The 17,935-nt window shown below is 45.3% G+C and overlaps 1 protein-coding gene across 1 annotated transcript in view; it reads left to right on the top strand.

The window, feature by feature from the left end:
- The window catches only part of NR3C2 (nuclear receptor subfamily 3 group C member 2), a 372,131-nt gene extending 359,186 nt beyond the window's left edge, over nucleotides 1-12,945 (top strand). Inside the window, exon 9 of the mRNA XM_060012126.2 lies at nucleotides 10,200-12,945. Within this exon, the coding sequence (XP_059868109.1) occupies nucleotides 10,200-10,355 (156 nt within the window). The 3' untranslated portion in view covers nucleotides 10,356-12,945. The remainder of the gene's footprint in view (nucleotides 1-10,199) is intronic.
- Nucleotides 12,946-17,935: the final 4,990 nt, after the last annotated feature.

The raw sequence follows: 17,935 nt of genomic DNA, 5'->3' as shown, positions 1-17,935 counted from the left end.
TATTTGCCAGTACCTTACTGTTTTAATTACTATGGTTTTGTAGAAAAGTTTGAAATCAGGAAGAGTGATGTCTCTGACTCTTCTTCTTTCTCAAGATTGCTTTGGCTATTTGAAGTCTCTTGTGGTTCCATACAAGTTTTAGGCTTGTTTTTTCTACTTCTATGAAAAATGCTATTGGAATTTTGATAGGGATTGTGTTGAATCTGTACATGGCTTTGAGTAGTATGGACATTTTAACAGTATTGTCCTTTGATTCATGACCATGGGATGTCTTTCCATTTGTTTGTGTCTTCTTCAACGTCTTTCATCATGGTCTTGTAGTTTTCATTGTAAAGATCTTTCACTTCTTTGGTTAAATTTATTCCTAAGTATTTTATTGTTTTGAAGCTATTGTGAATGGGATAGTTTTATTTTTTTTTCATATGTTTCATTGTTAATATGTAGAAATGCAACTGACTTATGTATGTTGATTTTGACCTCTGCAACTTTATTGAATTTGTTAATTAGTTCCAACAATTTGGGGGCTTTGTATTTAGGATTTTCTGGATATAAGATCATATCATTTGCAAACAGAGGTAATTTTACTTCTTCTTTTCTGATTTGGATGCCTTTTATTGCCTTTTATTTCTTTTTCTTTACTAATTGTTCTAACTAGGATTTCCAGTACTATATTGATTAAGAGGGGTGAGAGTGGGCACCCTTGTCTTGTTCCTGATACTAAATGAAGAAAAACTTTCAGTCTTTCTCCATTGAGTATAATGTTAGCCCTGAATTTGTCGTATATGGCCTTTATTACATTGAGGTATGTTCCCTCAATACCCAATTTGTTGAGGGTTTTTATCATGTAAGGATGTTGCATTTTGTCAGATGCTTTCTCTGCATTTATTGAGATGATTGTATAATTTTTATTTTTAATTCTGTTAATGTAGTGTGTGTTTATTTATTTGTGTATGTTGAACCATTCTTGCATCCCAGGGATAAATCCCACTTGGTCATGGTGTATAATCCTTTTACTGTAATGTTGAATTTCGTTTGCTAATCTTTTGTTGAGAATTTTTGCATCTATATTCATCAGGGATATTGGCTTATAGTTTTCTTTTCTTTGGCTTTGGTGTCAGAGTAATGCTGGCCTGGTAAAATGAGTTTGGAAGTATTCCTTCTTCTTCAGTTTATAGGACAAGTTTGAGGAAGACTGACATTAATTCTTCTCTAAACGTGTGGTAGAATTTGCCAGTGAAGCCAGCTGGTCCAGGGTTTTCTATATTTGGAGATTTTTGATTACTGATTCAGTCTCCTTACCAGTTATTGGTTAGTTCAGATTTTCTGTTTCTTCCTGATTCAGTCTGAGCAGGTTGTGTGCTTCTAGGAGTTTATCCATCTCTTCCAGGTTACCCAACTCGTTAGCATATTATTGTTCTTAGTAGTCTCTTATGATCCTTTGTATTTCTGGAGTATCAGTTGTAATATCTCCTCTTTCATTTCTGATTTTATTTGAGTCTTCTCTCTTTTTTTCTTAGTCTACCTAAAGTTTTGTCAGTTTCATTTATCTTTTCAAAAAACCAACTTAGTTTCATTGATTTTTTTTTCCTATTGTTTTTCTGGTCTCTGTTTCATCTATTTCCATTCTGATCCTTGTCATTTCCTTCCTTCTGCTAACTTTGAATATAGTTTGTCCCTTTTTTCTCCTGGTTCCTTGAAGTGTAAATTTAGGTTATTTATTTGATCTGTTTTCTTAATGTATGCATTTATCACCATAAACCCCCTCTCAGAACTGCTTTTACAGCATCCCATGGATTTTGGTATGTTGTGTTTCCATTTTTATTTGTTTTGAGATATTTTTTAAATTTCTTCTTTGACCAATTTGTTATCCAGGAGTGTGTTGTTTAATTTCTAATATTTGTAGATTTTCCAGCTTTTCTCTTGTTGAACTCTAGCTTCATACCATATGGCCAGAAAAGATACTTGGTATAATTTCAATCTTCTTAAATTTGCCGAGACTTATCTTGTGTTCTCCCACATGGTCAATCCTGGAGAATGTTCCATGTGCACCAGAGATGAATGTATAGTCTGCTTCTGTTGGATGGAATGTTCTCTTAATATCTGTTAGGTCTATTTGGCCTAATATATGGTTCAAGTCCCGTGTCTCCTTATTGATTTTCTGTCTGGACGATCTGTTCATTGCTGAAAGTAGGGTGCTTAAGTCCTTTACTATTATTGGATTGTCATGTATTTCCCCCACCAGATATGTATTTGCTGAATATATTCAGGTGCTCTGATTTTGCATGTGTGTGTGCGTGTGTGTACACACACGCACACACACACACACACGTTGTTTTCTTGATGAATGTACCCCTTTATCATTATATATTGACTTTCTTTGATGCTTGTTACCATTTTTGGCTTAAAGTCTATTTTGTCTGTAATAAATAGAGTTACTCCCACTTTCTTTTCGATTCTACTTGCATGGAACATCTTTTTCCATTCTTTCACTCTGAGCCTGTGTGTGTCCTTAAAGCTGAAGTGAATCTCTTGTAGGTAGCATATAGTTGGGTCTTGATATTTCACCCATCCAGCCACTCTGCATCTTTCGACGGTGAATTCAGTCCATGTACATTTAGAGTTGTTATTGGTATGTAAGGACTTAGTAATGCCATCCGGTTCATTGTTTTCTGGTTGCTTTGTATTTTCATTGTTTCTTTTTCCTCTGTTTCTGCCTACCTTTGTAAATTGGCATTTTCCATTTTGGTATGCCTGTTTCCCTTTTCTTTATCTCTTGTTCATCTACTCTAGGTGTTTTGGTTTGTGGTTACCACAAGGCTTACATAAGACATTGCATAGATAAAACAGTCCATTTTAAGTTCATAGCAACCTAACTTCAGTTGTCTACACAGGCTACCCCATTTTATATTTTTGATGTCATTATTTAACAAATTATAGTCACTATAATTATTTTTGATACTCTTTGACCTTTACAGTATAGTTAAGTGGTTAACATACCATCTTATTACAGAATTAGGATTTTCCAAGTCTGACTGTATATTTACCCTTACCAGTGTCTTAGATACTCATATATTTTCATGTCACTGATTAGCATATATTCATTTCAGCTTGAAGTACTCCTTCCAGCATTTCTTTCAAGGGGGGGGTCTAGTGGTAATGAACACCCTCAGCTTTTGTCTGTTTTGGAAAGTCTTTCTCTCCTATGTATTTGAAAGGTAATTTTGCCAGATAGTTTTTGGCTGGCAATTCTTTTCTTTCAGCACTTGGAATATGTGATTCTGCTCTCTCCTGGCCTGTAGGGTTTCTGTTGGGAAATCTTCTGATAGCCTAAGGGAAGTTCCTTTGTAGGTTATAATCTTTTTTCCCTGGCTATTTTTAGAATTATTTATTTTTGCTGTATGACAGTTTCATTATAACATGTTTTAGAGTAAGCCTCTTTGCATTGAGAAAACAGAGTGAACTATTAACCTTGTGAACTTGGGATGTCCATTTTTCTCCCCAGGTTTGGGAAGTTCTTGGCTATTTGTTTAAATAAATTTTCTGCCCCATATCCCTCTCTTCTCCTTCTGGAACCCTGGTTTTTCTAATGTTAGGTGTTTTGATGGAATCCCTTAGATCACATAGGCTTTCTTCACTCTTTTCCATTCTTTTTTCTCCTTTAATGTGCGTATTTTGGAATCTTCTGACTCACTTATTCTTTCTTCCTTTGCTCTGCTTTACCGCAGATGCTCTCTATAGCATTCTTCACTTCATTCCATGAGCTCCTCAGCTCCAGAATTTCTGGTTGGTTCTTTTTTATGATTTGTGTTTCTTTGGTAAACTACTCATTTTGAGCCTGTATTTTTTCATGATTTTGTTGAACTGTCTTCCTGAGTTTTCTTGTAGCTCACTGAGTTTGTGCAAAACAGCAATTCTTGAATTTAGCTAGATTGCAAAAGTCCATGCCTTTGAGCTCAGTTATTAGAGAATTATTATCTTTTGGAGATGACGTTTTCTTGATTTTTCATATTCCTTGTAGTTTTGCGTTGCCTTTTTCTTGCACTTGAAGTGGCAGATACTGTCTTCAGTTATTGCTAGTTGCCTTCAGATGGGATAGTCTGTTCATTGGCGCTCTTCTGCCTTTGTAAGGATACATCTGTTCCACTCCTTTTTGCTTCTCGTTGTGGCAGAATTCTGCAGCTTTTCTGTCTTTCCTGGTTCTTACAGCTCCCCAGGATGGCTACTAGAGGCCTCTTTTTGTTTTCCAGAAAGTGGCACCACTGTAGCTCAAGTTTGTGGTTTCTCCGTAGCCCACAGATCCTGGCCTGTTTTCTGAGCACACTTCCTGTCTACTGGAGCTCACTCTTGCCGCCACACTCAGGAGTGTGCACAAGATGCCAGCTGCAGAGTGGGGGGAGGTATGAGTTTAGCGCTCAGGGATTGGGGGGGTACCTGTGGACCCTCTAGGGAGATCCCCAGGTGTAGTATTCCCAGAGGCTCAGGGTAGACCTTAATGGCTGTGTCCCTTTAATGCCCTTGGATATTCCTATCTGTCTCTTTCCCAATCCCTTCCCTCCTCCTCCCAGTCATGGAAGTCCCACCTCAGTACTCTGGGTGCCACTGGTTTCTCCAGCTGTATCCTGCAACACGAGGGTAGCCAAGCACTCACTCACCACTCTCCTTTTCTCCTGTGGGAGAGGTTGCTGCTACCTGATAATTTGGCCCCACGCAGTGTCGCCAGGGGTTGGGACAGCGCTGGTAAAGTTCTTTCCTCTCCACTACTTCCAAACTCATTTAATTTTATTGCTCCAGTGGTGTGCAGGCGTCTCCCCTTGGGAAGGCTGATTTTCTGCAATTTCTCCCTTGTCAGTCGGTATCTGCCCAGGTCAGTCTCCAGGTATTTTCCTGACCATGGCAAGAGGGGTTGGGACAGGTTCACTGGTTTCATAGCCCATGCCAAAGTCTGTCTGCCTATTACCAGATGCACAGATGGGCAAGACTCCTCCCCAGGTCCCTTTGCACGTGGGACCAGATCCCAGAGCTCCACAAAGGTGCTTTTGTTCATGGATGGATGACTAATTCTTTGTTGAAAGGGGGGCCTTGTCAGCGTCATGCTGTCATGGTGCTGACAGTACTCTTTGATGGTCTCTTGCTGATACTTCTTCTCTCAGTTGCCTCTAGGAGGCCTTCAGGACCCTCCTAAACTCAGCCTCTAGTAGAGCCTGCCAGCACTCAGCGGGGTCGCCTCACTGCAGGGCCTGGGTTTTCAAAGGGAATCCATGAGCAAACAGTCTAACCTTGTTGTTAAAGGTACATTTTCTTCTGGGTGTAGAAACAAGTGCTACCAAGTTGAGGGGGTGTTGTTACCATCACATTTTGCTGAGACATCACCAGCCAGAGAGAAGCAGTCCTGCATGGCCACGGGGCCCCAACCTGTGCACACGCCAGTATCTTCCACACTAGCCCTCACTGGGTGGCTGTTGCCAGTTTTGAATGAAGCCCAGACTCCTTATATAATCACCGTGCATCATTTTCCAGCATTCAGAAGGCCATTGCTAGAGGGTAGACAGTTGCTAGTCGTTTCTGTCTATACCTTAACAGTACTTAGAGTTGAAGCTGTGTATCTTTTGCCCCTAATGCTATCAATATATCTGGCTAAAATTCTGATCTTTGCAAATAAAGCGTCAAACCTCCCAATGCTCAATTCAAGCCAAAGCTCCATCCTCATGAGGTGAAAGTTCTGGAGTCAGTGGCTAACTTATGAGACATGGGCTTGCTGTTGAAAACCCGTGGGACCCAACCCAGAGAGGCTGTTATCATTCAGTTGCTCAGTCACTGCTCACTGATTGTGTAATCTTGGAACAGCAGTGCCGAACCCTCCCTGCGTGCCCCTCCCTCCAAGAGACTGCAGCTCATGGTGGGAGCAGGGCCCAGCTACTGGCCTGCCACAGGCGATGACTCAGTGGACAGAGTGGGAAATAGGCACCGACTGAGCCTGATAGCTTCAGTGTCGAACAAGCAAAGTGCCACCAGTCAACCTGTGACCTTGTCAGGCTCCTCTGTCACCCTAACAGCTGTGGCCCTGACATCGGGCTCTGGATAAATCATGTTGAGCATCCAGCTAGACTTCTGTGATCCCAACAGATGCCTTTTGTACAGAATGAGAAGTCAACGCAGGACTCTCTTTGATTCCTAATAATATGGACTCTTATTACTGATTATAATTAGGGTTCTTGACTCTCCTTCTAGCCTAGTATTAACCAGCCTTCCAGGCTGTGACTGTGGGGCCTGCCTGCCCCCAGCCAACCCCCGTACCTGGGGCAGAGGACAATATGGCGCCTGGTGAGGGCATACACATCATACCTGGTTGTCCCCATGTTTCCTGGCTCCTCCAGGCTCTGGCAGAGGTGCCGCCTGCCTTGCATCAGGCCGACATCCAGGAGACACACGTGTGTAACGTGACCGTTCGTTAGACACTTCGCTGTGACACGGCAGTTTGGCTCAGGAACCGGTATCTGTTCTGATGGGTCAACATCTCTGCCGACCCAACAGTATGTGACTCCCCGGCTCTCAGGACCTAGTTCCCACCGCCTCATGCTCTGACCACCTGCAGCCTCGCCCTCCCCGTGCCTTGTTTTTTCCAGGAGGGGTGGTGCCCTCGTACCAACCTCAGCAACAGGCCAACTCACTCAGACATCCGCTAAGGGCCGGGGACCCCTAGGGCCCGGCGCACTGGCAATGCACTGTGGGTCAGCAGGCAGGTCCTGCAGAGTGGCCCTTGTCTCCTCACCCAGTGACTGGGGGTTCCTGGCTTCGATTCTCAGATGATCCCTGACCCCAGCAACTGCAGCCGTTGGCTCAGGCCCTGCTGGGTTGGGATCTTCAGAGGTTTGCAGCCCTCCCAGGGCAGGCAGGTCCGGCAGGCTTGTGAGGCAGCCAGCACCTTCTGGTAGCTGCTGGGGCCCCCAGGCATCTTGGTCAGTTAGTGGTAATGGGGGGTCCCCTCTCCAGGTGTTCGCAGGGTCAGAGGCCCAGCCCTGGCCTTCCAGGCTGACCCCATGTGCCCCAGGAGAGCCCCCCCATCAGCTGACATCTATTATGAACAGAAGCCCTGGGTATAGCTCATAACTGGAAATGAGCTGCTTTCCCAGTCCATGGAACGTGGACCAGAGATGCACGGGAAATGCCAGCCCCCGGTTAATATGCAGGGTCTGTGAGTAGCATCTGGGACACCTAACCCCCAGCCAACCTGCCAGGAAAAACAGCCGAGCCCCTGGCCCTGGTCTCTCTCCATCTGGTCTAGTTCCCCAGCATCTCCTAGGCAATACTCGTGTGGGTGTTAAAGATGGGGCAGGGGACCTGTCCCCATTTACAGGCTCACAGAGGTGCTCCCCTGCACACTGCCTCAGGTTCACGGACTGATTTACTCTGCTCCTTACCTCTCGTTGTATATAGGAATCTGCAGGCAGTGCTGTCTCCTGTTTACAAGCATAAACCCTTCAGTGGCCCTGGCCCTGCAGGCTCGCTCACAAGCTTCCTGCTGCTCTGAACACCCTGAGCGACCCCACACTTGCTCCCTGAGTGCCACACGGCCCAGCTCCACCCCCCTCGGGTCATATGCCAAGGCCACCTTGTCACCATGACCTTCCACCTCACCCCTGCCCCACACCTCAGACGCTCTGAGCACCGGGAGCCTTTATCTCCGGATGTGAGCCAGTCCCAGCCCTGGAGATGTGCAGGCTGTGGCCGCCAAGCAGAGCTGTCCTGGGGTGGGGGGGGTGTTAATATGGCCTAGAAACTCGGATGTCAATGCTTGGGTTAAAATTCAAAAGGAAAAACACCCTCCTTCACAGCCCTGAAGGTGGCCACCCAGAGGGACCCTCGGGGGCAGCGGCAGGGGCAGAGACCAGGATGAACTTAAACTGGGTCCCGAGTGCCCTTGGCCGGTGCCACTGAAGGGCGTGACCCGCGGTCCACAGTGAGACTCGTCTGTGGTACCACACCTGGAGAGCAGGACCCAGTGTGGCTTTTAGCGCCTGCAGCCACTGGCCCACCACCGGAAACAATTAAGAAACCTGCCACCCCAAGTCTGTTTCAAGACTCTCTTTCCAGGAAAAGCCAAACACAAAGTTCCCCCATCCCACATTTTATAGAAGGAAGGCCTGAGGACCAGGTTACACAAAGATGACCCAGAGCAGGTCCTGCAAGCTGTGTCCCAGTTTGCAGAGAAAAGTGATGGTTGAAGGAGTTTGGGAAGAGGGAGAGGATGATTGAGAATTGGCATCTGTTCAGCACTTACTCCATGCCAGTTCACTGACTCAGCCTCTGCTGCACCCCTCTGCAGCGGATACTCTCACGGCCCCCATTTTACAGATGGGGAAACTGAGGTGTATCACTCACTAAGCAAGCACAAGTGTGTCTGAACAAGCCCACAGCAGATGGTGCCTTGTGCTCTTTCCCAGCTTATTTGGCCCCAACTTCCTGTGGGTACAGAAAAGTCAGTCCTTGGACCTACCTAGGAAGATATCAGTCTACAGACTGAGGGCATTTTCAGGCACCAACAGAAGCACCAGTTACAGCTCCCAATGAGTTTTTCTGGATTCCTGGTTTGTATCGAAGGCCTTTACCACACAGTTATTTACTACGCGACTCAATTTAAGCCTGCTAATTGTTTTGGGTTTTTTTAATCTTGAGGGAAAGTTACAGATTTTCACTTAATAAAGTGAAAAACACTTTACTAAGGTGACCGTTTTGACATGTAATGTTAATGTTGTCTGCTTTAATACAGTGGGAAATGACCCAAAGTCATTTTTCCCATGATAGGATACAGAATTAACTAAAGAAAAATTAGAATGTATACTTTCTGATTTGAAAGTATATTCCTAGTAAAGAGAATAGCACCCAGTAATGCTATACTGCATTTGTGGGTTGGTTTGTTTTTTTTAACCTTACCGAATTGGGAGTAGTTCAGGTCCAGGAGGATAGGAAAGGTCCTTGGGTCACAGAGTAGGGAAAATGGCTGGACAGGCGGAAAGACATAGATGTTTTCCTTGATGTTTTCATGTTCTCCAAGTGGCTGAGAATGGATGAATAGATAAAGACGATGTTAGATAAGGCCCATATTATGTATCATCTTTATCCATATCCACACATACACACACATAACGGAATACGACTCAGACAGAAGAATGAAGGAAACCCCACCATTTGCAACAACGTGGATGGACCTAGAGAACATTATGCTAAGTGAAATAAGTCAGAGAAAACTCATACTATCTGATCTCACTTATATGTGGAATCTAAAAATGCAAACTAATAGAGACAGAGAGTAGAATGGTGGTCACCAGAAGGTGGGGGAAATGAGGAGATGTTGGCCAAAGAGTATAAACTTCTAGTTATTAAGAGGAATAAGTTCTGGTGATCTAGTGTACAGCATGGTGGTGACTATAGTACTAATGCTGTACTCTACACGCAAGAGCCACTGAGTAGATCTTAAAAGTTTTCATCACAAAAAAGAAATGGTAATTACGTACCTTGATAGAGGTGTTCCTCATTTTGCAATATTATAAGTGTATCAAATCTGCTACACCTTAAACTCACACAAAGTTGTATGTCAGTTATATCTTAATAAAGCTGGGAATGGGGCTGAGGAGTCTCAGCCCCAGCCCCCAGCTCAGGACTGGGATCCTGAAGGAAGGAGGACACTGGCAAGATGAGGCCAGGAGGCTGCCGGTGGAAGTCTGGCTCCCCCTGCAGCCACAGCTCCATTGGCAGGGTCCAGCCACGCCTCGAGGGGGCACAGCACCTGCCCTTACAAGCTGGGGAAGGCCCAGCGCCAGGAGGTGGCTACACGCAGGTGCTTGCCCCGCCCAATTCACACATTTATAAATGAGGATTGGATGAGAGCAATTCAGTGACCCTGCCGCTATGAACTCTGTTACTGGCCCTGTTGCTGCTGATATATTTAAGACTCAACAATGACACAGCTCCTGTTTGAATCTGTTTTGCACGAAAGACCTATTACGTGCAGCGGACGTTGAGCATCCTTCCTCCCCCGAGACGGATGACTTAGTCACGTTAATTAAGCAGCTTCGTAGACACAGTGGGATTTGTGAATGTTGCTCTGAGCTTACTCCGGAGTTAGTTAGGACTCAGAGGGGCCCGGAGACAGGGTGGGAATCAGGCCTTGATGTCACAGCCCCTCTGTCTGTCTGTTGCAGCTGGTGAGCGACTTGCTGGAATTTTGCTTCTATACCTTCCGGGAGTCCCAGGCCCTGAAAGTGGAGTTCCCAGCGATGCTGGTGGAGATCATCAGTGACCAGCTGCCGAAGGTGGAGTCCGGGAACGCTAAGACCCTTTACTTTCACAGGAAGTGACGGGAGACATCTCACCAGAAGAACTTTGCCTTAAGTTTCCCCGTGTTACTACACACCCACGAAGGACCCAAGAAAATCATATTTTTGACACGTGATGGTTGATTCCCACTTGTTCAGCAGTTGCTCAAGTTGAAAATCATGTCAAGGGTTGGGAGGCAGGCGGGCAGGGTGACGTGGATTTGGCGAGACCTGCATAGTCTGAAAGGTTCTTCCCTCTCCAACCCCCAGCACTTAGAAACACGTTCCTGTTCCTCTGGATGAAAAGCCATATCTAGTCAATAACTCTCTGATTTTGATATTTTAACAGATGGAAGTTTTAACTATGCCATGTAGTTTCTGGGATCGTTCGCTTGTTTTAAAAGGGTTCAAGGACTAACGAACTTTTTCAAGCTCACCCTTGGTTTGCACATAAAGCGTATAGTCAATATGGGGCATTAATATTCTTTCGTTATTTAAAAAAACAAAAAACACAAAAAAATATATACAGATTCCTGTTGTGTAATAACGGAGCACGTGGACTGGACTAGCGACCCCCTTGGGGGCATTGCTTCGCCCACGTCTTTCTGCATCACTGGTATCCACACCCTCTAGCCTCCATTTATTATTTAATTAGAACGGATAAGATGTTCAAACAAATGCCTTGGTTTCAATTTCTAGTATCTATTGTGTTGGCTTTACCAATAATTTTTGCAGTCTTTTGCTGTGCTGTACATTACTGTATGTATAAATTGTGAAGGACCTAAACTAAGGTATAAGGAACTTTTGTAAATGAGACACATACAAAAAAAAAAAAAAAAAACTTTAATGGTTAATAGGATGAATGGGAAAGTATTTTTGAAAGAATTCTATTTTGCTGGAGACTATTTAAGTACTATCTTTGTCTAAACCAACAAGGTAAAAAAAAAATTTTTTTTTTTTGTAAAGTGAAACGTCCTGCATGCATCATGAACCGTTTACAGTGTATTTAAGAAAGGGAAAGCTGTGCCTTTTTTTAGCTTCATATCTAATTTACCATTTTACAGTCTCTGTTGTAAATAACCACACTTAAACCTCTTCGGTTGTCTTTAAGCCTTTCTACTTCTTCTGTACTTTCATTTCGTCCTTGGTCTCCCGCTTGGGGTGTTCGTGGGACTTGAGCACGTTTTCCGGCTTCGGCTCCATCCTCCTTCCACTGGGGACGGCGCGCTGTGGTGTCTGCAGCTCCATGAAGGCGTCATTCGATGACACCCTCCCTGAGAGGATGTCCGGGGAGTGCAGCAGCTCTAGGAAAGCTGCCTCTTTTCCATTTTCCTCAAGAAGCAGAATCAGCTTTAGGGGAGAGAGAGACTGGAAATGCGATGGCTCAGAGAGCGTATCCTCATCCCATTTTAGAAAATCGGATTTTCTCCTTTGGGGGGAAAGGAATTCCATGCACGCGCTACGTCCGCAAAAGGTGAAATGTTCGCTTCTGGTCTCAGAAGGGGTTGTTGCACTCCTGGCACTGGTCATGGGAACACAGAGGTCATGGCAGGAGGCACTGGGAAGGTGTGTGTGGGCACAGCACGGTTCAGTCAGAACGGCGAGGAGACTGCACGATGATTAGAGGGTTTTTAGATTTTTAAAAGGTAGGTTTTAAAAATGAATTTTATATGTAAACAGTTTTGGAAAAAAAAAAAAACTACAGATCATATAAGCAAGACAGTGGCACTAAAATTTTTAATTCACTAATCTGTTTGGCACTGATGCAATTTATGGCTTTTTCTCTTGCCCCAAATCACAAACATATATATCTTTGGGGAAACTTAACAATATGATTGCACTAAATACTTTGAATAGAGGCCAAAATTAATCTTGTAAAAGTGATGATAATCATCAGGTACTCAGTGAAATCGTATTCTTTTCCAAAACCTAAAAGCTGTAGCTGGAGAAGCCCAAGGCCGGGAGATGGCAGCGTTGGGATCAACACTTTTCTCCAGGGTTCACCATGCAGGCAACATTACCATGTCTTTCAGAAGACACCTGCCTTGTGCAAAGGGGAACCTGCGAAAGCTGCACTCAGAGGGAGGAGTTTCTCTTACATAATTTGCAGTTTCAAGAATTTAATTTTTATGCAGATCTTTAAATACAGTCAACTTACATGCACAGCAATATGAAAGCCACACTTGGAAGGTGATAAATACACAGCATGCAGACTGGGAGTTTCTAGAAAAGAAATGGCTTCACAAGAGCAGCTTTTAGCTCAGACTGACTTTTGATGAAATCGGAATCTTGACGTAACCAGGTTTGGGGATGGAGACGGTCTGCATCGGCTTTTCGTATTAACGAAGTTACTGGCTCTTTGTGTGTCTCCAGGTAACTTTGCTTGATTAAACAGCAAAGCCATATTCTAAATCCACTGTTGAATGCCTGTCCCAGTCCAAATTGTCTCTTATTTTTGTACCATATTGCTCTTAAAAATCTTGGTTTGGTACAATTCATAATTCACCAAAACTTCTTCATATAATTAAAAAAAACACTAAATTAGTTTAAAATGAAGCAATTTATATCTTTATGCAAAAACATATGTCTGTCTTTGCAAAGGACTGTAAGCAGATTACAATAAATCCTTTACTTTAATCACTTGTTGTTTTGGAAACGGTTCATTTGAACGTCTGTAGGAACACGTGGACTTTGTGCCCTTTTCCACCTGGATTATCTGCCTACATCCAAGATGGAGTCACCATTTTTCCCCCATGTTAGAAAGCCCTGTGTAATCCACATATTAATTATCCTCTTTGGGGACTGGTTAGATGTCCTGTTTCTTACTGCTGATATTTGGTTCACTGAAATACCCCATAACAATTTTATAACAATAACTACTACTGATGTAGCCACTAAATGCTGTAGGTACACTGCCTCATTTATCTTCGCGACCTCACGGAAGCTTGTTCATTTTACAGACTTCGAGACTCACCTGAGTAGACCAGATGCCCCGGCTCATTCCCAGGTCTCCCTCCACACAGTGGAGTTTTGCTCTCACCCCAGGTCCTCTTGGACTATCAAGAGACTCCATTCCAACCAGCTGTGATGCTTCTCACATTCCTTACAGGCTGCTCCCCTTGACGTCCCTCATTAATACGAACAACAAAAGAGCAGTAAGCAATTATGAGTTCATCTTAAAACTAGAAAACATGTATTTCCCACAAGAGAAATTCAGGTACATTGTTAATGTGTCATTTAACTGGTGATTGGTCGAACTAGAAGACTATTTGAGAGTTAACCACAACCTTGCTTTAACACAATTGATATATTTCTGGAACACAACATAGCCGTGAAACACAGCCCAGGGAAAAAAACTATTTAAAAAACCTTTGTGGGGCTTCCCTGGTGGCGCAGTGGTTGAGAGTCCGCCTGCCAATGCAGGGGACACGGGTTCGTGCCCCAGTCCGGGAGGATCCCACGTGCCGCGGAGCGGCTGGGCCCGTGAGCCACAGCTGCTGAGCCTGCGCGTCCAGAGCCTGTGCTCCGCAGCGGGAAAGGCCACAGCAGTGAGAGGCCCGCGTACCGCAAAAAAAAACAAAAAAAACTTTTGTGCACAAATTTGTAAAGCCTTAATTGAAAATGAAGGTAATTTTATATCTTAAAATTTATGCAATCTGACCTATTAGGGAGCACAGTTGGTCGCAGAGAGCCCCTAACTTTAAACAAAAGCCATCGTGGGCTGTGAATCTGCTGTGGCCAGCGGTGGGGGGTAGGGTGGAGGCCCCAGGGTTGTGCACCCTTGGCTAAAGTCGGTGCCCTTTCTGAATAGAGCAGGCTCGTTCTTGGGTCAAGTGTGACTGCATTTCTAAGACCAAAAGTGCTCTCGGGCCCAAAGGATCCAGCTGCACATTTAAGAATCACTAGCTAAGAACTAAGTCTCTGCCACTGAGCCAGCCAGCCACTGTACGCCAAAGCAGGAACAATTATGCATAATGATGCATATATAATTAGGGGTTTGTTTACTTCCGTATGACCAATGTCCCTCAAGCAAAAAGGAAACAATGTTCCTTTATGTTAAAGTCAGCTCCGACATACTTTTTGATAAACTGCGAATGTATCCAGACTAAAATGACTTGATTACATGTATCTCCGGCACTTTAATTCCAAGTCATGCAATTGCTGGTGCAGCATTTTTCTTGGAAATAAAACAGTGGCTTCCCAAACAACATTGGCTAAGAGAAGATTAAGATGTGATCTCTTAACGTTCAGCATAGACCAAGCCTGGATCCAAAGCAAAGTGAAAGATGGGGCAGAGTAGCAGGTACTTAGCTGCAGACCACCCCATCACCGAGTGGTTTAAATCAGCCATCATTTATTATTCTCATGAGTTAGCTAGCGGGGGGAGTTCTGCTCACCTGGGCCAGGCTTGGCTGGGTTGGACTGGTCATGCAGCCGACTGGTCTGAGATGATTTTGCTCCATGTGGCCTCCCCTCTTCCAGCAGGCCAGCCTGGACATATTTTCATGGTAGAAGAAGCAAGGCTCTAAGACAGTAGAAAGGGTTAGCACTTCTCAAGCTTCTGATGGTATCAAGTTTGTTTCCGTCCCTTTGGCCAAAGCAAGTTATAAGGTCAAGCCCGGAGCTGACATGGCAAAGGCTCCACACAAGGGCATGGATCCGGAGAGGGGTGAAATTTGGGATCATTCAACCAACGTACCACGCACAATTTAGGTATTTTTTTTCATAGAATGTATGTTGCCAAGACAGTGATTTCCAAGTTTTCCAAATTCTGAAAAAGCCATTTCTTTGGATCTTCATGCCCTGGTCCAGCCTGGTCCAGAGAGGGTCATGGTTCTTGTGAAAACTGGCTTGAGCGGAGTCGGATCGTGTTCCGCCCACTCTCTGAGATGCTCCACCTGCAGCCGCTAAGCCCTCCAAGGAAGGAAAAATTCAGAAACTGACGCATTGGTACCAAGCAGCCTAAAGGAATCCCATGCACTGACTGCCCATCCAAAATGCAGTCTCTCTTTGGGCAAAAATCAAAAGTCTATTTTCCAGTCAAGTTGATATTCTGATAGGAAAGAATTCTCCAAGGTACTCCACCCAGCAGACTGATATACTTTTAGCCAGACATTAAAGCATTAAGAGAACGTGCTGGGTTACCCAAATAGGGGAGCAGTAAGGTACCACCCAGGCCAGCCAAGGAAAAAGAGTACTGACAAGCATCAGAGAAGACACTTGCAGAGCTAGGAGACAGAAAGCTGTTTGAGGACACTCTCCTGGAATAACTTCCCTCCCAGAGGAGGGAGGAAAGAAAGTCGGGTAGCTCAGGAAGATTCAAAAAGTCATGCAGGACTCTGGCTGAGGAAGGGGTCACCAAACCTGGCTGTGAGTCTTAAGGGGAGAACCAGTGAGAAGGGGCCCAGCACGAAAGCGAACGGGGAACGGAGACAAGGTCAAGATGAAAAAGGCAGCGTGTGCCCTTGGGAAGACAGAGAAAGGGCGAAAAATATAGGGCAGAGGGAAAGAGCAACGTACGGCCTCGGAGAAGGTACGCTGGAGGGAAGCAGGCATAGCTAGGAGATGAAAAGGGTGGCAGAGACTAACCCCACCCCCCAACATGGTACCCTGCGGCTACCCTCTCCCATCTTCCCCGGTTACTAAACTGTATTTCTTGCCAGGTACCCTTGAGGCACTTAATATCATCATTTGTCCCAACCTCCCAGTGAAGTTGGTACCACTCTCTCCATTTCACAGAAGAAAACTGATGCATAAAGGGGTGAAGTGAACTCGTCCAAGGTCACCAAGGTATAAAACAGTGAAAAAAGAATTTCAAAATAGGTTGTTTTTTAACTCAAAACACGTACTTTAGTCACTGTATTTGTTTCCTAGAAATGTCGTTAACAAGGAACTACAAACCGGGGGCAGGGCGGGGGGTGAGGCACTTAAAATCAACAGAAATGTCTTGTCTCCCAGTGTGGGAGGCTAGAAGTCTGAGATCAAGAGGTCATCAGGCTTGGCTCCTTCCAAGGCCATGAGGAAAGCATCTGTATCTGGCTCCTCTCCTTGGCTTGTACGTGGCCATTTTTTCCCTGTGTGTCTTCACACTGCCTTCCCTCTGTACTTGTTTCCGTGTCCAAATTTCCCGTTTTCATGAGGCCACCAATCATATTGGATTAGAGCCCAACCCTACTGACCTCATCTGAACTAATTACATCTGCCATGATCCTACTGCCAAATGAGGTCACATTGTGAGGTACTGAAGTGAGGACTTCAACATACGAATTTTGGAAGGTGCTGCACAATTCAACTCGTAACAGTCATTGTCCCCTACCGGCCCCCAGTGGCAAGATGGTAGAGCAGAAAGACCATGGCTAGCTTACTGAATCTAAACAAAGCTCTCTGCTCGAGAGTCTCTGTTAAAATGAGATCATTTCCCCTGGCTGAGTCAGTCCCCGTAAAGAAAGAATGAGTTGAATGCCCACCACCGGTACGGACAATCCATTGCTTTCCCCACCCAGACTCCCAACTACAGACGTTTCTACTACTACAAAGAAAGGGGGGTGACAGACCCCCCTAGGCCACTTGGCTCTGATCTCACCTGGCATCTCCTTTCCAAGCACAGAGACCACCAGGGCCAGCCTTGGGGTGACAACATCAAATGCAAGCCCCACCGCGAGAAACAAAATCTGAGCGCCCTCTTTTGCCCAAACCCCTCGGCCCCATCGTGTGCCTCTGAATGAACACAGGCCGAAACCCGGTCTAAGCAGCTGGTGCTGAACGAGGCGGGGCTGCGGGTCCTGAGCCGTGAGGGAGGCAGGGCCATTGCTCAGCCAGCCTTCAACAGACGCTCAGGGGATTGGCCGCACCCATGCAGCAAAAACACAGAAAAACCTATCACCCCATCCCCCCATTTCTCCTCTGGGGAAATGAAGATGATCTGCTAGTTAAGGGAACACTTCCTGATCTGGTCACTAAGTACTCTTTGGGCCAGGCCCAGAGGGAGGCTCCCTAGCTTGGGGCTGTGGCCAACCTGGCCACACTGGTCCTACCTGCAGAGGAATACACCCCTGGTTCCCCTCTGGCGTGACCCCGTTCTTCCCGAAACAACCACAGGAGGGGTTGGCAGGGCTGGGGCTTGGGGAGCTCTTGCAGCCAGTGCTGTCCTGAGGCTTCACCCTTGCCACACTGTCATCCTACAGAACACAGCTGCCCCGACAACAAAGAGGCAAGTGACACTCACAGCAGTAACAGCATGGGGACTAGCAGTGCTAACTGAGCACGTACTATGTACTGGGCATGGTGCTAACTGAGCACGTACTATGTACTGGGCATGGTGCTAACTGAGCACGTACTATGTACTGGGCATGCTTCTTGTATTCAGGCACTTCAACCCAAAACCTCTGAGTACCGTTTTCTTTTTAGAAAGCAGGAACAGAATCACAGAGTCAACTTAATTTGCCCCAAACCGCACAGGTAGCCAGACCTCACAGCAATTTTCTTGACCAAGAAAGTGGTGATAAACGCACTTTGGGAGTTAACAACAGTTTGGTGGCGACAGCAGGTTGGGTGCACCTCACGGTGAATGAGCGAAGTCTTCCTCAAGCGAGCAAAGAAATCAAGCCCCAGTGTGGTGGGTC

Source organism: Delphinus delphis, chromosome 5, assembly GCF_949987515.2.
Source record: "Delphinus delphis chromosome 5, mDelDel1.2, whole genome shotgun sequence".
Taxonomy (NCBI): Eukaryota; Metazoa; Chordata; class Mammalia; order Artiodactyla; family Delphinidae; genus Delphinus; species Delphinus delphis.
The sequence above is the reverse complement of the archived record's forward strand: the minus strand, read 5'-3'. Positions and strand labels throughout refer to the sequence as shown.